Below are 26057 nucleotides of genomic sequence, written 5' to 3' on the forward strand. Positions count from 1 at the left end.
CTGCAATTATATTAAGCAAAGTTATAAATATATAATAATTATAAATAATTCCATTATTGTACAGTTCAGAAGTTCACTTGCAATCCATGATCTTCAAGGTTGTAGTTTACTCTGAATAATTACCTGCAAGCATCCTTGGAGGCACTTGGTAAGGACTGCTCTGTGCATTCACATAGGATTATGCATTTCCCGCTCCAAAGACTCCATAACATCATGCTAAAGGGGCAGGTTGCCCAACCCTTGCACAGCACATCCTGTACCTTAGCAATCTCATTCCCAGAAGAAGGGGTCTGGCCTTCCCATGGGATCAGCTGCAGTATCTGGGCTTTGGCTGGGCTTTAAATTCCTGCGGGCACTACTCTAGGTGGAGCACTTCCATGGCAGGAGCCATGTGCTGTGACCCCCTCCCTACATGCCGCAGGCCTTTTGGCTAATTACGGGGGCTGGCAGCTGCATCACCTTTTTCCAGTGCAAGCCTTCTCTTCATTTTGCTCCAGCCAAAATGAGCCTGAGCTCAAAGAGCAACAGAGGTCACCTCCACTTGGAAATCTGTGTTTTCTTCTGCCTTCCTCAGTCATTTATATTCTGAATGAACTTCACTTAGATGCCCTACAAGCCATTAATAACCAGAATAACAACAGTGGAATAGGAAGTATTTTGCACATAGAACATACTGTTAATTCTCTGCCCCTAGCCTGTGAGAGCGTTAACCCTTACTTTTGTCCTGTATACAGAAGTGTCACAAACATGTCTCTGAAAGAAGACTCGTGCGTTGGCACCCTGCCTGATACCAGTGCCTCTGCTGAGGAATATCCTCCATAACAAAACTGGCTTGGGACTCCTCAGCAAAACTTTGGTTTAGGGCTGCAGCCAAGAAGTCTGAGGAAGGGATCTTTATGGGAGCAGTGACTGCTGCTGCTGGGAGGGCTGAAGCCAGCCCCCGCTCACAGAGGAGCTGCCAGCCCCACATCCATAAGCAAAGGCCCCAGCACACAGGAGGCAGTGCTGAGCTGCAGAGAAGAGCATGCTGTGCTGTCAAAACCCTTTGCCTCTGTTACAAGCAGAGCAGGCAACCCACCCTCAAGGTAACAGCCCGCATTGCCCACATGTGCAGCCAGGCATGGCCTGTAACAGAGCCCAGGAGCAGCGGTGAATATTCCTCTCCATTGATCCTTCCACAGCGATTCACCTGGGTGCACCAGCCTGCAAAGCTCTGGTGAATTCTCTCATGCCCGCACCGTGCTCAGAGGCAGCCCTGGGGTGCAATGGTTTAAGTCAGGCACCACCTCGCTCCCTGCTGCCCTGGGAGTGAAGCCATGGAGGACTGCCCATGAGGAAGTCAAAGGCACTGCCTAACACCACTGGTGCCCCCCCTGCCCCTACCAGCTGCTGTGTGCAGCTCCCAGTCTGGCACCCAGAAGCTGCTCATTCCCTTTCAAAGCTGTTTGTCATCTTCCCATCTTCTCTCCCTCCCTTCAGACTAGTTGTTGGCTACTGCAGCCTCACCACGAACACTTCCCAAGTCACATTTCCCTCCTTTCTTTCTAAGCTTTCTGCACAGTCTCTTGATGAGATTTTGAAGAATCTGTCCCCTCAATCTGAGTTACATAGAAAACGCAGACATCTTCATGAAGATTTCTAAAGTAAGGTTTTGCTTTTGTGGATCACTTAAACCAAGCACTCAACAGCTTTATCAAGCAAAGATATTTTTCCTAGTGTTCAGTGGTTGGTCCCAGCTTGCATGCTTCCAGCTGTCATATCTCAAGTCCTGTCACAGCTGACATCAAAGCCTGAGGTCATACATCGCTGCCCAGCATTTTTACAGAACTGCTCCCATTTCTAAGTCACCACTCCACATGGCGAGCAGTAATTGGGGCCACCAAAAACAGACAGGACAAGTAATAACAGAAGATAGGCTTCATATCCACATCTCCTTCCCCTGGGGGCTCAAGCCTCACAAATCATTATTTGCCTTCTGGATAAGAGGAAGAGTCTGAAACAGTGCAATAACGAAGCACGGGCTCTAAGTTTGCCACTGTGTACGCCTGTAAGCCGCAACCCTGTACAGCAAGGGGCTCTTCAGCACTTTCCAGTATTTCATACAACCGCTAGAGACCTTGAAACAACTTAAAACAGTAATAATAGCTCATCTAAGTCATACTTTGAAGTAGACTGCTACCTAAAACCAGCCTGTCACCAGTTTCAAGGACTGATGACATTTATGAGTTTCATACTAACTGACATTAAGAATATTTTACCCTTCCTCTTTCTCTTGTATTTAACAGCCCATGTATTCAACCCTTGTTCCTTCAAGCTTCTTAACAAATCTACACACCCTTCAAAGTAGATCCAGAGGTCTCTTCGAAATTGTTCACTTTCTGTTTACAAATACATCCAGGGATGCATCCACAGCTTGAGCAAAGTAAATATTTTCTTACTTCATCTTCATATCTTTGCATGGCTGTTTTTCCCCAACTAATGTCTTCCCAACCTGAATACTTGTTTCTAGCTTAAAGAAAATGCTAAAAATAGCCTTGCTATTTTGACCCCAGGTGCTGGACTGAAATCCAGCTCACTAATTGCTTTCAAAGACATGGAGCTTGTGTTCATGTACATGTATGCATATCGCCCCCATTTTGGGCTTTATTATTGTAAACTTTTGGAGGGGGGGGCAGGATAACGGGAAGAAAAGAGTTTACGAACCTTGGACACTGTGAAGCATCCTGGCCAAATGTGGCTTTGCACAAGGCTTAAAAATCTAGGAGTCAAGTAACATTAATACTGACAGCAAGTCCAACCCAGCGGCCCCAAAATGCCAAAGGGTTTCAAGGGCTGTTAGAGCAACTGAAGCTCTCTGGCATTTAGAAAAAATGGCTAACTCGGTAGCTGAAGACTCCTTCAGCAAACACACAAAAAATAGATTTTATCTTTGGGGATGCAGGTGAACAATAGCTGCATAGCAAATTATTGTTGCCTGCTCTGCCCATGCTGGATTTGAGAAATCAGCACAGTGTGACAAAGGACAGGTGGGCATATGTTTTTGCCTGCAAAACACCAGGTATTTCCTGGACACATCTGTCAGGAAATGTTAAGAAATAGTTAAAAAAAAAAAGCTAAATTTACTAAAAGATGCAAACAGCATGTCACTCTTGCATTGCACCATTCTGCAAGGAGCCATGAAATGCAACTCGAGGAGGAGCCCAGAGGGTGCTGGGCCAACCGCTGCTGGGGTGAGCTGCTGTCCCCTGGCAGCTAATGCTGCGAGATGGTTGGGCATCATGGCTGTGGCCAGGGACGAGAGCACAAGAGGGCAGAGTTATGCTGTATACGAGAGGCAGGAATTTGATAAGGCTCATCGGGAACAAATATTTTCTCAAATTTAATAAGCCAAGCATCTTGCTGATAAGATTAAGGCAGAAGAGACAGAAGAAAACACAAGGAGCTACTAATGTTTTTAAGTCTGCATGTTCCCAGATCTTTTAATTGTTTAAAGCTGAAGGGTACAAAAAAGTGATGGTTGAGGAACAAAAAAAAAAAAAGACATTTGCCGAAAGGATTAACACCAGTGTGCCCAGTGCTCCCAAAAGGTTAAAAACTGCCATCACTGAAGGAGTCAAGACTCCTATAACAGAGATACAGTGGCACCAAGGACAGTCTCATTTGGTATGTTTAAGGTGGTGAGTTACATTTCAGGCATAACCTGCCCAACATGTGATCCCAGGCATCCCCTGACTTTTCCTTTACTGCTCTTGCCTTTTCTCACCAACACCACTCTTAGCAGGGACTTACCTCCCACCCAAGCTGGGTGTCACACCAACACTCTGGGACACCACAGGAGACATTCATCACAGACCCCAGTTTGTCAGGTGTTTGTTCTTCAGGGATTTTGCTCACTGGTTATCTGTCCTCAGGAGATCCTTAGAGGATATGCTTCCAGGGACTAAGGATGATGAGTCTTTGGCTAAAGAGCCATCCCTGGAAAACTGTATACTGCTCCTGTGCTGCTCTTGCTCTGAGGAAGGCTCTCTGCAAAGCTGTTCCCCTACCTCACACTTATGAAAGTACTCGAACAAGGCTTGCCTGCCCTGAGATGAGAACAGATTAGACACAGGAAACAAGCACCAGAAAGTGTTGTGTCTTTTTGCAGTTACTGGCACAGTAGTGACACAGGCAGGGCTCAGAGGAAGACTCGGGAGTTTGAGAAGTCTTTCAGACTGCTGTAGTAATTTACTCTAAAAGCAGAACCTGGTAGGAAAGGAGACCTTCCAAGGCAAGGGTCAGGACAGAAAAGCATGAAATATCTAAAGGTAATGAGGTAAAGGTTGAGTTTGTTAGAAGCTTCTAAGAAAAGGAAGGGCCTTGCTGCAACTACATTTCACATCCTGCTCCCATTTGTTGAGCTTCTCTACTGATTCATTTCTGTCCCTGAGGTTCAGTGCCAGCATACAAACTCGCTAAGCCTCTAGTATTCCTGTAGCTCATGACTCATACAAGTAGGAGAGCTCAGCATGCAGTCTGCACTAAGACTATGACTAAGGAAGTACTCAGCCTCCTTTAGAGGCTTCTGCAAACAGCCACACAGAGCACACTTAAGGTAGAGTGCTGTAAGTCAAGGATTTCCCATCTAACAGAAGTGTTTAATACAATAAAAACAAAATCACCACAAACTTAGGACACAACCCATCTCTTCTGTTTCCAGTGTTCTTAGGAAGGTGAGGCTGTAGCAAAACCACATTTTCCCTTCTGCTCTCCAGCTCAGGTTCTCCAGACATTTCTAAGCTCCTAGGTTAATTACTAAGTTGGAGGTCAGCCATCTGAGTAGATCCCAGTTACATGGTTGCAGAGAAGCAACTTTTCTGCCACGTCCCCATGGAGGGTTTCGTAGGCATACCACAGAGGCAAGCACAACTAGCAACTTGACTGGCTTCCTAGGCCTCACCAACAAAGTCAGAAGGATTTGTGGCTGAACACTGCTGGCACCTGGTTAGAAAATTATTTCAGGTGAACATTTCCGCATGCAAATAACTGGCATTGTGATATACTAAGTGCATCTGTAAGATGTATAGGTGGGATCTGTAAGGCCTTCTCCTTAACCTATCTTCATAAAAACTATGCTCTAAGAAACCTGATATGACATTGGACAGTGGCATCTACAAATGTCACATCATCCCTGAAAAATGGGTGCTCTAGGCAGTACTAAGAAAGGGAGAGAAAGCTTTCCACACTCACCTAGACACACCAGGCTCCTCAACAAAGCCATACTTTCAAAACTAATTGAACTTGTCTTGGGAGAAGTTAGCCATAAGTAGAAGGTGCAAAAAACTGGCATAAAAACTCAGAAGACATTTCTGACAGGAAATTAAGTGTACTAGTCAGAGTTGAGCTTTCCATAACCTCAAACAACTGAAGCTACCAACAGACAGCACTGCTGGTTCACACTGTTTCCAACAGGTTTGCACTATGGGGATAAAATAACTACTGCAGGATGAGCAAAACTATTGCTATTCACTGCAGTGGTGCCACTGTTTATCTCCAAATGCTTCAGCCTCTGAACTCCTATAATGAACAGTTCCTTCCTTCACCTTTTCTCATTCTTAATACGTAGAATGCAGGTGTACATGTGAGCTACAATACCCAGTTGGGAAACAAATTTAATAGCATCTTGGGGAGATCAACATCATTATCTGGGACCAGCTTCAAGCTTTTTAAACATGAGTTGACAGTGGAATGTCAGCTGCAGATTTATGAAGGATCACGAAAGCAGGAACAAAATTCACTTACAAAAAGCAGGAAGGCTCAAGATGTTGACTGTATACAGAACGAGTTTTAACTTGGGGTATTATTTGGGCTTTTTTTCAGATAGAAGGATCCCAACTGAAGAGGAAGCCAATATTAAGCACTGACTGTAAGCAGTGCCTTTGAGGACAACAGCAATCCACAATTACCCAGAGAGAATGACTCCTTTATCTGCAGTTCAGGGAAGGAATCAATTTTATTATTGGATTGACCTAAAAAATAATCAAGGATTTGTGTTCAGGCAGTTAGTTTCATAACTGGGCCAAAACCTCTGGTTTTGTAATGTGGCACAATCCTTTGAAAGCCACATTTCCAAAAGCATAGTGCCAGTTTCTCAGCTGAGACTGGGAACCCACAAATTGGCCAGACCATCAGAAGCGCTTTGCACATATCTCCTATTGGGACAAAATCTTTTAAAATCTGCCCATAAGTCAATGAAACCACAATGGTTACATCTGCAAACAATTTGACCCATATTTTCCCTAGTCATGATTATGCAAAGGGAAAAAATGCCAGTTCTATAGCAACTGTTTAATCCCTGTTATCCATACATACTGACCCTAAACCTATAATACCTGTGAGAGAACACACTGGGATTTTGTTTGTCCCAAAATGGAATCACTAGCCACAGAGGAAAACAAGTCACTTCCAACCCCAAAATACAACTATTTCACAGCAAAAAAAAAAAAGACTGTATAACTTTGTCCACAATGAAACTTCTAGAGAAGTAATATCACAACTCCTATTTGTGCAAATAGTCTGTTTGCAAGTGTAGGCTATTCTTGAAGAAAGGACTCAAAGATAGAGAATCGAAAGATGATTCACAACATAAAAAAAATCTGTAAATCTATTGTTCAAAACCAGACAGAGCGGAAGTCAGCAGCTCATGTTGCAGTGGGTGCAGTTACTTCTAACTACAGTAACTGACAATTGCATTATTTTAATAGCCTTCTGAGACTCAAATTGGCAGCAAACCTAATATTTCAGCTATTTGGATAAAACTGTTTTTGCCTCTAGGGTATTGTTGTTTATTTGCCTCAACTCTATTAATTCCTTCTTAACCAGGTATTCAGAAAATGTGTGATAGCAGAATTGATCAGTCGAAACATACTGAACATTCTTTTCCAGACGATTGAGAAATAATTCACTTAAGCAGTTCTCTTGCAACATCCTTTGGCTATGCTGTCCCTTCCACTAGCTTCTTACAAGGATAGAGAATCACATCTTATTGTCCCATTACAGTTTTTCTCTGCAGACTTTGGCAAAATATTCACATACACTTATTTCATTTAGAGCAGGAGCAGGAGGTTACATTCTTTTCCCCAATTCTCCATCCCATCCCTCTCCAAGAACAGCATGTGTAAATTGTCACTCCAAGGCACAATGACATCTTACAGTAAAGATGTAAGCACACTCACATCCAATTGCTAAAGCATATTTAAATGTAAGCAAGTGGAATAAATACATGGGAAGACCCAATCCTAATGAGAGAATGGAAACAAAGAATTACCCACAGCCTTCACACAGGAATGACCAGATCCATCTCTCCTAAGGGTTACTTGGGGTAAGTCAAGAAACCTGCTTCCAGGCTGTCAGACATCTGTGGGAACCTGACCTCCTCCGAGTGACTCCCAAGACTCTCTAGAGGTTCTGGATCTGTTTTGCCTTGCAGCCTCCTCTGCCTCATACCTTCCCCCACTGCTGCAGAAGCACGAGGTTCCCTCCGCATGTCCTCCAGCATACTGTCTGCCCAGCAGAGCGTGTTCACTGGGCAGCTACCAACTATGCAGATAGCACAACTGCTCTGAAGCATACGGAGGTTATGCAGATGGTGCAAGATGAGTGGCATTGCTGCCATAAGCTCATACTATAACTCCCACATTCAGATGGACATCTTCCAGCTTCCTGGAAATCAGACTGGACCAACAAATTGTGGAGTTGTGGCAATACAGAAAAAAAGCCACAAACCTAGGATCTCTATCTGAATTTTCTGTTCCCAATAATGTAATACTGAACTGCAATATTGAGTTTTTTGTTTGGCCTTCTACAAAATTATGGGTTTTCAGAATGCAGATTTGATTTCAGGTCTGGTTGCTTTGGATCAGGCTGGTATCCAAACCTTTTAAAAATCAGTTCAGTTAGAAGTTAAGGAAGGAGTAAAGGATTTACTGTACTGTTTCATTTAACAATGAAATGTTTCGACTGGAAGCAATTTGTCTTAGAAACCATCTTTTTACTATATGTATATTCAGGTCACAGCACTGATCCTTACAGACCTCAGTGAAATAATATATGTGGTGGGTTACCATTGTTTATTCTCAGTATAAAGTAACTGTACAATTTTACCATTAGATGGCACCAGAGAATATTTTAACATTTACACAAAGGACCACTGAAACCGAAGCCTGGAACAGTCTTAAAGCAGATGTAGCCACTAAAATTAAAAAAATACTCATCTTTGCAATGCATATGAGCACTTTAATTACTTGACTATAAGTGATAGCTTTACACAGCTCATCAGAACACAAGTAACAGCTAAATCCATGATTTCTTTATTAGCAAGTATTTTTTTTCCTATTCTTACATATTAAAAGTATTTGATGTGAAACTGCCATACAGTTTGGTTTAAATGAGATGAACTGCTTTGTAGTGTTTTATTTGTCTTAGGGAAAAAACATATCTCTGCCCAGACAATTCCAAATACAGGCTATCAAAAAAAAAACACAACACTTTCAAGAGTCCCTCTGCATACCTGGTTCAATTCCAGCTAGGTCTATGAATAATTTACCAGTTAATGAGCTCTTTCTGTTTATGAAATAATACTCTTAAGAATAGTAAGGCAGGACATAAGCAGTAGCCATATGTTTCTTCTCGAATTCCAGCTAGACAAATGACCTGAAAATTGCTGTTGCAAGAACTTCTAAAACATATGGCTAAGTACAGGGAATTTGTTAGCTTCTTGTGTCAGATCCAAAAGTTTCCAATTATCAACAAAAGATGGCATACCAACCCAATTACTCCTGATATATTCCAGTCAAGACAGATTCCAAGTAACCATAGCTGTGTGGGTGCATGTGGTTTGAAATAACAGGAATCACTGAAAATTTAGTGTAAATAAAAAAAGTAGACCTACATATCACATCCAGACAAATGTGTCCCAGTGTGCTGAATGTGCTTTCAACAGGAAGCAGGAATTTTTAGGCTTTCTACCAAGGCTGATTTCAAGCCATCATAAACTATTAGAGGTACATTTACTTTCCAGCATTACAGAAAACTCCTGCACAGCTTATTTATTTCATTTGTCAACAGAGTGGAAAAAAATATGCTTCTTACGTAAGATGACAAAAATGTACCAAATCATTTTCAATTAATTTTTTTTTTAAATGATTAATTGCAGATGGCTTTTTAAGACAACATCCTTGTAGTGCTGGGTAAACATGAGGCTACAATTAACACTCAGAACACTGGTACATTATGCACATTTCTGATTCATCTGACTAAGCAACCAAGTCCGATCCCGTGCTCTTACTCACAGGAGTACTTAGACCCAGACTATGAAGACAGTGTTTTCATACCAGGCCTTAACCAAACAATCTCTACATATTCCACTAAACAGTAAGAGATGGAAAAATGATGTTTACAACAAACCAGAATTCAAAGAACTGCTAATGAAAAAACAAAAGGAATACATTTGTAAGCTAAGTTACATTTCATATACATACCAAAATTATAGTTTAGTCATCTAAAGAGCTATATCAACTCTGTCAAGGGTTACTTCTGCTGTACTATGTGGGTCAATGCCAGTATATTCTTCAGGAACTATTTTTCCAGGTTAATTTGTTTTAATCACACATTCATCATGCAAAGAAGATAAAGGTCTACATTCATGCTGCATTTATGTTTGAATTCAGACTATTAAAGACCAACCCTGTTTAGATCCTTTATGCTTACCTTCCAACTACTTCAACTGTTCTCAAGTTTAAGCCATGGGTGGTAGCAAAACATACTAAATAATTATCCATAGGCAAGCCAATTAGTTACTGAGATGCTTGCCCTTTTGTCAGTCACAGCTCCCCTTGGGTCAAATTGTGCAATTCCCACCAGAGCAGAACCCACTACACCTCACACCTCTGCTTCACTCTGGTGGGAGTAGGGCCTAACTAAAGGCTGCTGAAGCATACCTAAGGGTCCACTTACTGAAGGAAAAACATGAGGGAGGAAAAACATGCTGCTGGGGAAGTGGGTGGGAACCCCCCACAATGCCCACAGAACCTCAAAATTCCCAGGCAAGCTGATCATGAGGTAGACTAAGCAATTTCAGCTGAATGGAACAATGTGAGGAAAAGTGATCTCAAAATCCCTAGCATAGACTAAACATTAACATAATCTCATCTACAAAAGATGTAGAAGAGTCAAGAAATGCAGTCTTTTCCTAATAGCTCAGCTATCACTTCCATGAAATTGAAAGTCACTAATTTAACTAATTCCTCATGTATTATATTGAAAGTAGTGCCCGAGCTACGAACGAAAAGGCGGATTTTTAAGCTGATCTAACATGTCATGAAGAAAAACCAGCAAACATTTTGTAGCTGCATAAGTTATTTTAACTGGAGTAGGAAAATTCAAAAGGTAAAGATTTTGATGTTTGCTAACTCCATGCTATTTGGATTTAGATGAACAATGTAGTTCCCCCAAACAAGAAAAAAACACTTTCTTTATCAGAGCTAATAGTATCTGGCACTGTTCATAGGAATTTCCAATATTAACCCACCTGTAAACCAAAGAAAACATTTTCTCATAGCTCAGGAATCAGTGTCATGGCAGCTCATTTGTAAGACACTGGAATGCTGCTTGTGAAACTCAATCTGGTATGAGCACATGGAGATTTTTCAATGATTAGCCATTGTTTTATCAGCTCCATAACAGAAAAAGGTTTCACAAAAATGTTAATGGTAACTAACCAGCAATGCTTCCTGACCACCAGAATACTAGTAGCCAATAGGTTTTCTAGGCTTCCTTATACACATTTTTCTTACTAAAACATGGAACAAGTATTCAAAAGACCGTGCCATGCATCACAAAACCTACTTCTAAGTCAGCAACAATCCACATACGAAAAAATTTGTCTCCACTGCACAATATGCTCCTGTCCAGTTGTCAACCCTGGGCTCTCAGACCTGCACCTAGTAACAGCCAAATACATATTTTTAACTCCTCCTTTTCCCACTATTATTTTTGTTGCAGATTGTACTTTAACCCTGAGGCACATTGTTTTACATGTTGTAGTTTCAAGTACACGACTGTTCCAACAAGAAACTTAAGCAGATGCATAGTTTAATTCCATTAGTAGGCCTATTCATTTTGGTGGATTTATTTGTATACATAAAGCCAGGAAGAAGCATCGCAGTGAGTGATGACCTCTTCACAATCCTGTACTTACATATTACCTAGAATCTTCTAGCTATCTGAATGTTAATATGTACGTGATAAGCTTTAGCTATTTCAGAAAAGCTGCATCCAGGATTTCTACAGTATGAGCTAAACATCGATACAATGGCACTACAGAGTACCTTTCCCAGGGACCTGAATCCTGCTCTCCTCCTCCTCCCTCCTGTTACAGGCCAGTCTTTCAACTGATTACACTCTCAAAGTGGATTCAAGCAGCCTGCTCCAGTACATCTATGTAGAGAGTCACTCCAGTAAATAGCCCACTAGTGGCTGTGCAGTTGTCTGTGGTGCTGTATTGCTGGACTGTTTCCACATATAAATAATTATGCATCTCATCTACTCACACCTCAAGACCCACATGCCCTTTGCCACTCCAGCACTGACCACAGCATGTTACACAAAGAGTTCACGAAGGGTACAGATTAGTTAAGCAAGCATAATTTAGCACGCAGCATCTGTGCAGAAGCCCTTGTATTGCATAATTACCGTGCCCTGTAAGGAAGAGTCCCCATCTTTGTGCTTTTACATCACCCTCTGGAGTCATGCTGCTCTTCACTTAAACTCCATCAGCTATAAGTGTCTGTATCCCTTGCAGGATTGCTGTGTGGAAGGACATTGCTCTTTGTTAGTAGAAACTGCTGCCACACCTCCTAAGATTAATTTGGTTCAGTGGTCTCAGCCAGTGCTTTTTCACTAGATACTAGAAGACTTTAAATATCCAGAAAGAGTCAGGTAAGACACAGACTATTTTAGTATAAAATGCATAACATTCTTAGAGCAGTGTGCAAGACTCCCACAACTATTTAAGTTAATTATTAAAGGGCCTTCCCTTAGGGTTAACCAAGTCAAGTTAGTAATTCATCTCATTTAGAAGTACACATACTAGGATAAAAAAGGAATGGAAGACTAATCATTTTGTATTTCATCCATGCATAGCAGCGTATTATAACTGCATACAGAGGTGCAACAGGAATCTAGAAAAGTAGAATAAGCTAAATGCCTTGGTGGCTGTAACAAAAAGTGCAGCGAGCCACATAGTTTAAAGCCATCCAGGCTTCCCATGCCCCTTAGATCACAGCGGAAGACACACCTGCATACCAAACTACTCTGGCGACCACACCAGTTCTTCAAACTCCACAGCATTCACTCAGAATGCAGGCAGACCAGTACATGTAAATATACATTTGCAAAGTTACTTGTACATTGTATCTCCTGTATGGTGAATTCTGGCTGGTGGTCCTAGCCAGTACTGCTCCAAGCAATGCTTGAAAAGCAAACTTATTTCAACTCTTATATTGTTCACAGCTTTGCAGAAAGACTAAACCATAGTAGAAGACAGGAAGTGGAAAAATCATTTCCACTGGCACTAAAATAAATTAGGTGCTGATTCCTATTGCACATGGATAGAAATTGAGTGTCTATTTCCTTTTTTTTTTTTGAGAATCCCATTTTTAAATATACTGACCTACACCAACTAAATTCAGAAAGACAATCCCAACAGTCTCCAGCTTAGCATTTTGGAAATCTGATCTGATTCTGCAAATCAGATCTGTCCCTTCTGCTGACAGAAAGTTGCTCAGCAGAAAAATATTGTATTAGTGTGGTCAACCTTACAAGAGAATACTATTTACTTGGTGTCTGGAACATTTAGCTTTAGGGAAGAGACAAGTTGCTGCCTCTTAGCAAACAGTACTTTCCTGCCAAGCCTAAGTCTGTCCCCATGCCCTCGTCTGTAGGAGTCAATGCATTACACAAAACAAAAGGAGCAGATCCAGTTGTCACAGCAGAGGTGCTGTATTTCCTAAAGACAGCAACTATCACTCCCTGCAGGTGATACATCAGTCACCCTATTAAAAAAAAAGCAGGGGAAAACGAAAAAAAACATGAACCACGATCCTCACAGAAAATGTGAAAATCAAAATAATGCAAGAGCACAGCACTAATCTCAAAAGCAGGAAGAGTGAGATTGGAAATATAACCAAATGTATACCAGAATAAATTAGTAATTTTAAAACACATAGGGCATAAAGAATAGCCAGATTTGTCAATAACATGTTACAGCTTTCCACAAGGAAAACTAGCAAATGTAGCGTATCTCAGAATAATATTACGATAAGCCTTTAACAAAGTTCCACATAACATCCTTCAACTAGAAATCTGTGGTATGGAGTAAGCATCTAGAATAAGACTATACAACTGTTTGAAAAGCAAATTCAGAAAAAAAAATCTGTATACAAGTCATGTAAATAGCGGAAAAGAGGAAAATGGATGAAATTAAGTGGAAAGTGGCCTCTGAAGGGCAAGCCCACAGTCCCATGTTCAAAACAGTGCCAATTAGAACAGGCTGCTCATGGTCATGTCCCAAGGACAATCTGTTCAGGACTGTGAGTGCCAACCTGTGCCCACTGCCTCCTGTCCGTTCATTACCTGACTGCTCCTTTGAAAGAAGTAAAAGAACAGCTCTCAGTCAGGCAGCCCTGCTACCCACAGCCACACTACATTTGGAGGCTAAGGGCAACACCAATTGTTCACAAAAAAATACTGTTAAAAACATTATTCTAATTAGGAAATAAATGTAACAATTATGGCCCAGGCTATATTTTTCTGATGAACTCTATATTCACATATCATCTTTGTATTTACAGTACAAATCCATATTTGTCTTTACTATTTACTATAACCCATTCATGCAATAAGACAGCAAACATTCCTATGTAATCAGTATCTTACATAATTTTTCCTTTTTTTTTAAACAGCAGTAATACAAAGATTAGTCCAGAAATCATCAACATATATATTTTTAAATAACACTTTAAAAAAATAGCAAGATTGGGAGTCAGGTATTTATTAGGCTAAGTGAAAAACATGCTTCATGGTATTGCCAATGAGTATTTGATACACTACCATGACTGGATCAAATCTTTATCTGTTACATGTGCAAATTCATTTACTTCAGCATGTCTGTGTAAAAATGTCCAAGAGAAAAAGGTATTCCTTCATGTCACTGAAGTTCTTGGCCACTTACAGTCACTAACCTGATAAAACACTATTACAGACTCGTTTTAGGAATGTAATTCAGTCATTTCAATGCTTCCTGTCTCTGCCTCTCTGGGCTAGTAAACTTGACTTCAACAGTATGGTTACATTAACCTAGCTTTGCTTGCCATCACTATGATGTTTTTCTTTCTTCTGAGTACTATGAGTCATTTCCTCTAATCTTCGCTGTTTTGGCTGCAGTCTTTAGGATACTAGGAACTGCCAGTGCTCCTCTTCTCTTCCACTTCTGATTTTAATTCCACTGTGTGCTAGAACCATTTCTCTATTCCATGTGTTTTATCTAGGGTATTTTTGTTGAAATAAGTAGATTTTCACCTGATGTAAATCATCCAAGGTCAGCTGTCAGCAGAGCTTCTTTGAAGCTGTGTAAGTTTACACTTGTTGAAGGTCTGAGCCCTACATTCCATTATCATTTTGATAAAGCGCTTGCAGACAGCTAACCATTTCCCATGCCTGAAAACATGGCTGTACTACTAAACTGAGGGAAAAAGTGGAAAGAAGTCTTCACACTTAACTATGTCAGGTCTTAATACATTTTTGATGACACAGGTCTTCTACATACTCCTAACACTTGGCAGGGGAGGAAAAACACACAAAAAAGGAACAAGTATGTCAGTACATGAAGTCTTTGACCTCTGAACATAAACAAGTTTTTATTCATCTATTTCTTAACTGGGTCACATATAGAACTCATACAAATTGTAGTAAATTCAGGAGACCTGTATTCTACACCTGGCAGATATAGTTCAAGACAGCAGGTCCAGAAGAGATTAAGGAGAGGCAGTTTTCATCTTCTTTGAACCACCTGGGCTCAAAGCAATTGCCATTGCTGAAATAGTTCTTGTTGATGGCAGGCTAAAATACTCTGGAAAAGTATAAGACACCAAGTAGCATCCCCCAGTAAGCGTCTGCTTGTAAGCGTTACACAGATAAGGAAAAGAGATCTCTGCTGAGAAGCAGATAACATCAAAGAACACATTCTAACTCTGTCTAAAGCCTGTATACTGACAAATAAGGTACCCCAGCCTCTAGTAGTTTTCCCCCTAGCATCCACAGGACCGTGCATGTTTCTAATACTACAGCACCCAGCTGCGAAGCCAGGTTCCCCCCTTCCTGCTCTTAACACTCCTCCCTATTTAGATCAGGGCTGCATTTGCCTCAACAAATGCACTGGAAAGCTAACTCTGCTTTCTTCATAGCCCATGTTTCACACCTCCATCAAACTAACCTAGTTTTCTGAAAATTTAATTACAGAATAGCTCCTTGCACTCGGAGAGACCAAACACCCAAAATGGAAAGAAATCTTTCCCACTTCTAAATCAGCTATCAGAATAATCAACTCACAAAATGCATAATGAAGTATAAGAACTGAAACAGAAGACAAAACTGCTCACATGTATGCTTACAGAGCAATTTGTACAGCTTGAACACTGCTTTCCACAAAGCAATGTTCAAAATTCAGCAAGATATTAGACTAAATTTAAGGGATAACTACACAAACAGGAAATAGAAAGTACTTAGGGACATTATCTCCTAAAAGCATTCTCTGTTCTGAATTGGTACAGCAAAACAAAGCAGTGCAAAACAAAATAAACAAAACAAAACAGTAACATGCACGAGAGAGATTTTAGCTATCAGTTTCTTGATGCTTGTAACAAGACACTCTCTCTGCCTGTAAGTACTTGCATGTCTTCTTGTAAGGACAAGAAGTTTTTTGCTCTCACAGCCAGTTGGCTGTTGAAGTTCAAGGACCTTTTGTTTCATTTCCTCTACCAGGTCATACATTTACTTCATCATTGAAAACAGACCATACTAAGCTCTTCAGGAATCATGCAAAAGTAAAGACATCAAAGCAACTAAGAGTATTAGGAAGGAAGGGGAACTGAATAAAAATTGGAAGGTCCTTTTAAATCTATCTTCTCCCTGCAGTTCAATGACCTGATAGAATACCCAGTCTGCCTGAATCAACACATTTTAGATAAAATAAGTTAAACAAATTCTTCAACATCCAAAGTTAAAGGATAGTAAAAAAAAACACACACAATATTATTTTGATATGACTATTAATTCCCTTTGTTTTATTCAGTTATTTATACATGCATAAAGTAGATGTGTTACTTTGACAATAAACTGCTGGAAATTCTGAAGTACCAGCATTTTACTCTGCAAGAATAAGTGAACATACAAAGCCAAGGGGAATAGAGAAACAGGTACCCAGAGTTCAGACTGAAGCTTGTGAGAGTCTCTTCTTTCCAACACCTAGAAAGCCATATTTGTATTGCCCTATGTTACTGAAAAGCCAGATCCAAAGCTCGGTAGAGCGCTAGCATCACTTTCAGCCACAATTAAGCAATTTAAATTTGCAGTATTGACACTTACCCACTCGGGAAATGGACTCATTTTTTAAAACAAGGACAATTAGCCAGTAAAGTATCTTTTTATAACAGAAATTTTTTTATCAGAAACAGCAAGAGCAGGGCTACTCTGTAAGGCAGGACAAGCCAGAAACACAGCAATAGTATCTAACCAACCTAAGTGCAATTCTTTGTTACCTGGACACAGCAGGAAGAGCAGGACACAAATAACACACCCTATCAACAGGATCAGATATGGGCCAGTTATGAATCACTACGACACATACGAGGACTCTAGGAAGAAGTAGCAAAAAATAGGAGATACAACTACCAACTACGCAAGCCAAAGTCCAGCCAAAAGACAAAACGGAATAAGAGACTGAACTCCAGTGTAACCCAAACCAGGAGCAAAAGCTCAGGTCTGAGCTTAAATGGAGCTCCTGCGCCCCTGGGTGGAGGTGGAGCCCCAACTGAAGCTGCTTGGGGCAATTAGAGCATATCAGTGCACTCAGCTGCACTGTCAGTTCTGACAGCATGTGTCAAGAGTATGGCTACTGAGGAGAGATGAGTAGCTGTGCGGAATAAAGGAAAGCATGTTTCAATCTCTCTATTATGAAATAGTGACTCTCAAAGTGCTAGCAATCCTTAGTAATGAAATCAAGTATTAGATTTACATAAAAAAAACCAAACCTCAAATCACATTTTTCTGTTTGATTCCTGGTACATAACCAAAGGCTGATCTCAGTAGCTATTAGCCTTTACTGCTGCAGTGGAAATGAATGAATTGCATTCATTCATTTTTATACAACATGGAAGCCTTGTATGACCAGGGGTACCTGTGCAGTGTGAAGGAAACTTTCTCGTAGTTGAGGGAGCATTATAATAATGTAGTCAATTTAATTTGCTAATACAAATGGAAAAATAGATTTTATTCATGTGTCACTGTTAAATGCAGAATTTTAGCTATGCAAGATGCTAAAAATGTACACTACATGTTCAAATATTAGCAAAACAAAAATGGCATGAATATTATTAATAAAAATTGATCCATTTGTGACGTGAGTTCAGAAAACATTGTAACATCTGTAATTTTATTTATATTAAGGTAGGAATATTCAAGAAAAATGTTTAAGTATGTATTTGGCTTCAAGTGAAAGATTTTCACATGAAGCATTGTCTTGAAGATTGTCTCCTCAGTGGTATAGTGATACCAGAAATGATTTTAGATACCCTCTCCAGAGGTGCCCCCTAATTCATGTCTTAAATCTTCCCGCTTTAAAAAAGTACATCTGCTTTTATTCTAATTATTTTTCTAACAAGGAAGAAAAATTGTGATTTCTCTTAATTAATGATTGTAACAATCACTGTCATATTTCTCCTGTTACAACTGCTTATTCGATCCGTAAGCTGATCAGTTGAGTAACCTGCATTCCCTGCCCCAGTCTGAACTGTGTAGGAACTTCATTGAAGGAAACAACAAAATTCATTCTAGAAGGCCCTAATACAACGTTGTCCATGATTTCAGTTTAAAGACTGACTTTGAAAAAGGTCAATGTGAAAAAGCAGCCACTTCAATACAAGTCTTTCCTATCTCCCACTTTAAACTTATTTTAATAAAATAGAAAGAGTGTAAATCCTCTTAAGTAAGAAAAAAATGTGGTTATCAGATCCAGGATTTAGTATTTAGATTCTAATTTACTATAAACATTATGAAACAGCTTTTCCTAATTTACAGATTAATATTGTTGTTTGTTTGACAGCAATGCAGGATATTATCTGACATGACAATGAGATTCCCAGTGTGGTATTCTTGTTCTCTGTCATTTTGGTTCTTTATAGTACCATCTCCAGTTACACCATAATTCATGCTTTCATTTATTACTTTCCTTACAAATTAGGCTATATCTATCTATCTATCTATATTTTAATTGGTAATATTTAGATCTCTTACTATAGTTGGTTTCTAATTAGATTTAGAATGTGAAATTATTACTTAGCTTCTCAGGGCTGAAATAGACGGGTTGACTCTTGAGAGGGCCAATGCAATTCTCAAGAGTGAAAATTCCTAGATTTCTGAGATGCTGACATTTGGTTCTCATTCTCCTAACATTTCAGCAAAGACAAGGTTCACAAAGTCCTATTGCTGAAAAGTCTTCCAGTCAGATTAAGATATTTAAAGTTGCATGTCTATAAAGACCAGTGTATAGAAGGTTATACAGTACATTGAATGTTACCGAATGTTGTTAACACCTTGTGTGCAATCAGAAAATTTTAAGCCTGGCTTTTTTTAGGTTCCCTGTTTTTCTCTCAGGTCTGCCAAGGCTGCATTTATTCCCCTGCTCATTCTCACAGTCACTATTGGTTTTCTTTAAATTAGTTGGCAATGGATGAGATATCAGAAAACTAGAAAAGGTAAAATATGGTGACTCTCTTTTAAATAGCAATGAAAAGAACCAAAACATTTTAGTCTAATCAGTTCAACTTCAGCTCCCAGGAATATTCTGAAGCAAGCAAACAAACACACAAAAAACCCACCCTACCATACAAACCAAAATAGGTAACTGTTCCACGTAACAGGTAACTTAATAACAGGATGTATACATAGCCAGTACAGATCTGACAGGAATAAATTATATGGGACTAATACGCTACTATAATAGACTAGGAAAGTCTGCAGACAGGAGAGTAGCAGCAGAGGCCATACTTCAGGATTTGCACAGAGTTTAAACCCTGTTTCCTGTAATATTCCCATACGGTATAGCTAAAACTGACATAAAAATGGGTGAATAAGCCTCTCCATGCAGGATTGTTATCATTGTTTCACTGCCAAAATAGAAAGGTGTATAAAATAGAGGATTGCAATGTTCTGTTCTGGGCCTGTATCTGTTCAGTGTTTCAGTGATGACCTGGGTGAGGAAACTAAGAGTATGCTTCTTAGAGGCATAAAAAATAAAACTGCAGAAGTATAATATTGGCACGAACAGATGTAAATAACTGGGAAAACAGTCTTTAAAAAAAAAAAAAAAAAGAAAACAGGATGAAATTCAATAGGGACAAACCCAGGAGACCAGTAATCAACACCACAAATGCACACTGAGGAACAATTAGAGGTGGGTTTTTTTGGTGTTTTCTTTTTTCTTTCTTTTTTTTTTTTTTTTTTCCGGAAGAGTACCTAGGGATTATAGTACATCAGTATAAGCCAACAATGTCATGCTGCAGAGACAGGATAAACATGATGCAGAGATGGGTAAGCAGGCATGAGACACATGATAAGATCATGCAGTTATGTTCAGCACCAGTGAGGCCTCAGCTGGTACACTCTCTCCAGTTTCGTGCTTTGTATTTCAAGAAGTCTGTAGACTACTGTGGAAAGAGCTTGTTGGAGAACAACAATAAAAAACACCTCTGAGAATGGGCTGAGACTTAGGAGTGACTAGCTAACAGAAGAGAACACCGAAGGCATGATCAATGCTTGATAAAAGTCTTCACAAGCACCGAAGGCTGCTACAGAGAACAAATAATCCATTCACCATGTCTGTTGTGGGCAGGACAAGAATTAACAGCTTTAAATAGCAGCAAGAAAAATTCAAGTTACTTATTATGGGGAAAATACTTCTTGATGGTAAACGAAGATAGGAATTTCCTAGAGAGGTCACGGAGACCTCTTAACAATTAGAAATTGTTAAGGAGTGGATATACCTATATCTGTCAGGAATGAAGTAAGTGTAATTAGGAGATGGACTAGATGACCTTTTTGAGATTTCTTTCAATCTCTTTTTTATAGTTCCACGATTAAGTATAATTAGAAAGATATTTCAGAATCTCTCTACTCTTATTGTTAGTAAAAGAATTTATCTCGGGAATTTGTAGAGGTAGAAAAGTTTTTATAATGGCTGTGGAGGACCTTTTATTTGTTTTCTGGTGTGCCTTAAGTATACAGTATGTTAGTGCAGAGTAGGTTGCATTATATTATTCTGAGAAATTAAAGTTAATGGGCCCAGCTTGGGGAATATGGTACAATATAATGAAAAGTCAAATCTTACGGGCTGTTACTTCTGCAAAGGAGACCAATGCTATAAATAAAGCATTTCAAAATGCCACCAGAATTAATTTTCACCAGTAATAAACCTCTCCTAAATTACTGAAACCAAAGTGAGCATTCTTCCCAGCAAAGCACTTCTAGATACCACAGATCACTTATATATTGTGTATGCTTCCTTTTCTTTCCCCACCTTCACTTCATAGCTTTGTGAGCCAGTCTTTTCTTGCATGGCTCCCACCTCAGAAAAATACAGATAATGGCGCTTTGTTTCACAGTTATGTCGTGAAGTAAGTAAATAAATTCAAGATTGTGAGGTCTGGAATACAGACCATGCTGTATTGATGATAAATGTTTCATACCACTCTTCCATTTATAGGTAACCTCTGCATCTTGGGCAGTGCAGAGTACAGAGACAACCAGCTGTCAGCTTCATGCTTTGGCAGCAGCCTTAGGGCAGACCTGTGGACATCTAATGGTGCTTTCTGCTTGAAGACTGTCACTTCTCTTCCTTCTCCATAGGAGAGGTCCTATACAGCTCTAAATTTGGGGGTTCCATGCAGTCCCAAACAGATGTGATTGATTAGAATAAATAAACTGGTTCATGAATCTCCTTTAAACTCTCAGAAGCTATTCCATACAGATGGATACTATACAAGAGACTTTACATATCATCTGAGTGTGAGAAAAAAACACTTTTCTATTCAGTTAGGCTTTTTCTGAGTTTTGTAAATATTGTATGTGTGTGAGGTGAGGAAAAGAGAACAGGATGAAAAAAGAGGGAGAGAACGTAGCAAAATAGACCTGGTATGCCAAAATGAGAAAGATCCTGTTATTCTTTTCTTTGATCAAGCCACTGGCCACAGAAAAATGGCCAAAAGAAGTTACATATGCCAAAGTCAACTCCAGCTTATGTTCTTTATAGCCATTTGATCTTTTATCTGCCAACTTCCTCCCATTTTCCCCAATTGTGTCCACATTTAATATTATTTTAGCCATTAAAATGTGGTTTCTACTTAGTTTAAGACTTCTGTGCAACAAACGTTTTATTCTTCCACTGCAGTATAGTAGAGAAATGAAATGCCATTTATGCAATACAAATGATACTCTATTGAACATATACTACCAATAAAAACTCCTAATCACTAAAAGTGTTTCTTTTTTGGCCATTTATATAGATTTAGATAGGCTTAATTTCATTTTTGGTCTAAAACCGCACCATGAAAGGGTTATTTCTAATTAATAAAAACTGAACTGTGTACATCATTATTTTTAAAGAGATCTTTGATTTATTATATTGTTTACATGGTTGCTGAAAAAATACTGCTGAGTTTGACCATAGCTAATTTAGGAGAAAGAAAGTTTCTGTGGCTGTATTGTAGGAACTGATAAAATGCAAGGAAAGGGACCTCCTACACTGAGAATCTGACTGTAAATCTAACTAGTTTATGAGTAGAAAATACCCAAATAATTGTTCTGCTCGGAGGTGCTAAGCACCTGTAGCAGCTGTGGACTGTAATTGGCCTTGTCGACACTCATAACTTCTGAACATTTGGATTGTATAACTCACACATCCTGGCATTCTAGAAAACGGACAAGTCCAGGTGGTGCTGATCTGGGGGCAAAGCAGCAGAACTCTCTGGATATCAACCTGGTTTGATAAGCACCATCTTCACTTTCCCATCTGGAAAAAAAAAAAAAAAGAGGTGGGGCGGATTTATAACTAAACTTCTGAACTGGGAAGAAAAGTACTGTTCTACTTTCAGTCTTCCCTCAGACTGCCTACCACACCGAAATTATCATTGTACTACAAGCAAACTATTATGAAGAGAAATGGAGATCACATTATTTTAAAGACCTATATTAATGTTTTGTGTTATTGTTGTTGGCTTTGGCTGTTTTAATTCCCATGGTCATGAGAAGTACCAGAGGATCTTGTGAGAAGTATGCTGCCTGCAAGCCACTGGCTAGGATTCACAGACGCTGTGAGACCACCAAGAGAATTAAATGCTACAGCTGAATACTATGTGTTTCCAGTAAGACTGCTTCCCCATGTGCATGTAGCATTCAGTAAAAATGAAACCATAGGTGGTGTAGAAATCACAATCATGGTGTTAAGTGGGAAATATGCAAATGACTCAGGGAGTCAAAATGCAAACCTCTGTAAAAATAACCGCATCTTACAACAAGATGTAGAGTGGCTCCCACCTACCTGGAGCATCAGCACAGCTCCTGATGACTTTTAATATCGTCCTTCAGGCTGACGTTAACTGTGAGGTGAGTAACCATCACCTGAGTCCGCTGTAATTTTTCTACTGCTTTCTGGCACGCATTCAGTAGCGCACTTTGGCCACCAGGAGCCATTTGGCATCACAGCCAGTGCCAGGTCTTCTGTGGATTCTTCCTTTACACCGATACGCGGTTTGGGGCTTAAACTGTTTGTTAAGTGATGCGAACTACGCTGTGGTAAAAACTAACACTTCATACAGAATCAATTGTCCACCATTAGGCCAGCCCCGGGACTCTAGCGTGTAGTTTAACACAATTATGCCCCAAGGTCAGGGATTTGTAACATTTTTTTTACTTAGAGGATACCATAATGTGAGGTAATTTCTCTGTCTGAGCCTCAGTACCGAAAAGCCACGAAGGTGAAAGCCGTCATCATGTGGAGATGTGTCAGCTTCGCAGGACGGATGCCATTTCCAATACACGCTGACCAACACACGCCGATTCAAACGAAACAAAGGTGTGTTTGTGTCTGCTGCACACACAGACGTGTTGGCTTTGTGTGTGCGTGTTTGGGGGGGGAAGTTAATCAGGGCTAATTTTCAGGATCGCGACCCCGGCGCGCCCTTTCCTTCACCCAGCACCCTGAGGGCGGGCAGCGCGGCCCCTCCGCCCAGGGGCCGCTCACCTCACGGCGGGGCCTGCCCGGGCGAGGGGCGGCCTCGGGGCGGGCAGGGCGGCGGCGGATCTCCCGGAGCCCCTCACACACGGACCGGGCCTGCCACGGGGACCGCCACAAGCCCCGACCCCGCCGGGCTGCCGCCGCCATCGCCTGCGCGGCGCTCGGGGGCGGCATCTCCGCACCCCTCCCTCCCCTCCGCCCCCTCCTCCCGGGCCGCGGACGGGGATATCCCCGGCCCCTCCCCGGCGGGCCGGCGGCGGCCCCATGGAGGCGGGGATGCTGTGCGGGCTGCGGGCGGGCTGGGGGCGCCGCCGAGCCGCGGACGCCGCCGGCCCGGGGCCGCGCACACTCGGCGGGGAGCCGGAGGCAGAGGCGGGCGCGGGCGGCGGCGCCGGGGCCGGGACTCTGGCAGGCGGCGGCGGCTGGGATGAGGCGGGGGGGCGGCTGTGGGGGCAGATAGCGTCCCGCGGGGAGGCGGCCGAGTGGGGCTCGGAGCGGCGGCGGGGGCCGCCCGGCAGCGCCATGGCGGCTCAGTGCGACCCGCTGAGCGGGTACCTGCAGCAGCCGCTCTCCGACCCGGGCTCCAACAGCGAGCGCAGCACCGACTCGCCCGTGCCCGGCTCCGAGGAGGACTCGGCCGGCCCGCCGCGGCCCCTGCACAGCCCGGAGTGGGGCGAGGAGCGATTCCGGGTGGACAGGAAGAAACTGGAGGCCATGCTCCAAGGTGAGGGCGGGGAGAGGCGCCGGGGGGCGCGGGGTGGCCGCGGGGCCGGTCGGCGGGCTGCCCCCGGAGCCGAGCGGAGCCGGGCGCCCGGTGCCGCGCCGTCCCGGCCGGGCGGGCAGAGCAGGAGCCTGCGGGGCCGAGGGCGGTGGGCAGGAGGTGCCGGCTCTGTCGGGGTGCCTCGGGCTCTCCGCTTTCTAGGAACGGCCCGAGGAGGCCGCCGTGCCGGGGGAGCATCCCCTGGACGCGGGGCCGGCGGCACTCGGGTTTCCAGCGCGTTTGACTTTTATTTTCGTCCCTCCTCGAGGCTACGTGCTTTGTCGCAGTAATTTCTGAAGGGTCTGCCCCTGGGTGGAAGCTGCATGGGCGGCTTTGGACGAATAGTTTGGGGATGGCGCTGAGCGGTTCAGCTTTTGGACGGAAGGCGCCGTGGCGGTGGCTGAGGGAGGGCAGGGGCGAGCTGTGGTACCTCGGTGCTGCGGGGGGGTGAGCTGCGGGAAGTGTCAAAACAGAACCAAACCCTGAGAAATATTTCGCTATTTCTGACGTGGAAGGGGCTTCGTTGGGCGGCTGGGAGCTGTGAGTGCCTGGCTCTGCCCTGCCAGGGGAGAGAAGGGTGCCGGGGCTCCCCGAGGAGCAGCGGGCGAGTTGGCTCGGCCACCGAAAGCCTGAGCTCTGGCTCGGTGACCGCGGCCTCTGGAATTTTTTAAAATGAGATTCTGTCCCCTGGGGGTGGGTTAATCTGTAATCAGCTAATACTGTGGAACTGGTAGAGAAACCTCATTATGTAATGCAAGTAAAGAGTAAGGACTTCTGAGAAAAGCCTGTCCTAAGCAGAAACCGCTTATAAAGATGCGCTCATCAGGAGCCTCTCAGACCTAAGAGGCACATGGATATTGAGAAGAAAAAGTATTAGCGTGTATGAAGAGGCAGGGAAAAGGGTCAAAAGTTACAAAGTGCCGCAAGAAGACCAACGGTTGCTTTAACATTTTCCTCTACTAGTGAAATAAATTTCCATTTTCTCATCCCGCACACAGTCTGTCTTTCTGCTGCCTGAGGTAGTGAGCGTGTGAGGGTAAACAGAGCTCCTGAGCAGAACCCAAGGCCTGTGTAGGTTGGGGCGTCCAGCAGGAGCCAGTGGCAAATGAGGCACTCCTTGCTTGCTCCTGTTTTTGTTTTTTTTTCATCTCCTCATAAGAGGTGAGTAAGAAGCCTGACAGCACACTGAGTAAGTGCGGGCAGAATGCTGCGTGTGTTTGGGGGAGATGCTCTGTGTCCATCGCAGACATACATGCTTCAGAAGGTGGTTTGAGGGATTTTTGCATCTGTTTGCTTGTTTTTTGTGTGTGAAGTAAAGCACATGTTGAATGCAGCATCATCTGATTTATTAATTTAGAGTGAAAACCTAAACTTAATGCAAAAAACAGATTTATTAGGAAATATAAAAGAGGCAAACAATAGTTCGTTCTATCAGAAAACGCCAAACTGTTTGTTAAACATTTGCTTTCAGTCTTCCTCTCGTTACTATACAAATTTTTTACCTTATGTCTTGACTTCGTTCCAAGGGAGGTTTTACTTCTCCTTTTTTTGTAGAGGAATAAATGAAGTACTGAGCAATGTTGCCAGTCACACGGGATGTTGTGAAGCCAGGTCTGTAAATGGTACCCAGAAGTTGCAGGTCAGTCACGTTACTGATTACAAGCCACAGTTGAATTTTTTTGAGCTTTTTTTTTT

The 26057-nt window shown here is 42.0% G+C and overlaps 1 protein-coding gene and 1 long non-coding RNA gene across 5 annotated transcripts in view; one reads left to right on the forward strand and one right to left on the reverse strand.

The window, feature by feature from the left end:
• The window catches only part of LOC310902929, a 45555-nt gene extending 21696 nt beyond the window's left edge, over positions 1 to 23859 (reverse strand). Inside the window, exons 1-2 of the long non-coding RNA XR_014587128.1 lie at positions 22907 to 23859; positions 22265 to 22378 (exon numbers count right to left, since the gene is read on the reverse strand). This is a non-coding gene — a long non-coding RNA (uncharacterized lncRNA). The remainder of the gene's footprint in view (positions 1 to 22264; positions 22379 to 22906) is intronic.
• Positions 23860 to 23919: 60 nt separating this feature from the next.
• The window catches only part of BICC1 (BicC family RNA binding protein 1), a 102087-nt gene continuing 99949 nt past the window's right edge, over positions 23920 to 26057 (forward strand). Inside the window, exon 1 of one of the 4 annotated variants that reach the window (XM_083845224.1) lies at positions 23920 to 24326. In XM_083845224.1, coding sequence (XP_083701350.1) covers positions 24125 to 24326 — 202 coding nt within the window. In that variant the 5' untranslated portion in view covers positions 23920 to 24124. Of the gene's footprint in view, positions 24327 to 24428; positions 25524 to 25567; positions 26002 to 26057 lie in introns of those variants that run through there. The other 3 variants (XM_083845227.1, XM_083845231.1, XM_083845228.1) reach the window with 3 other exon arrangements.

Source organism: Anser anser, assembly GCF_964211835.1.
Source record: "Anser anser genome assembly, chromosome: 7".
NCBI lineage: Eukaryota > Metazoa > Chordata > Aves > Anseriformes > Anatidae > Anser > Anser anser.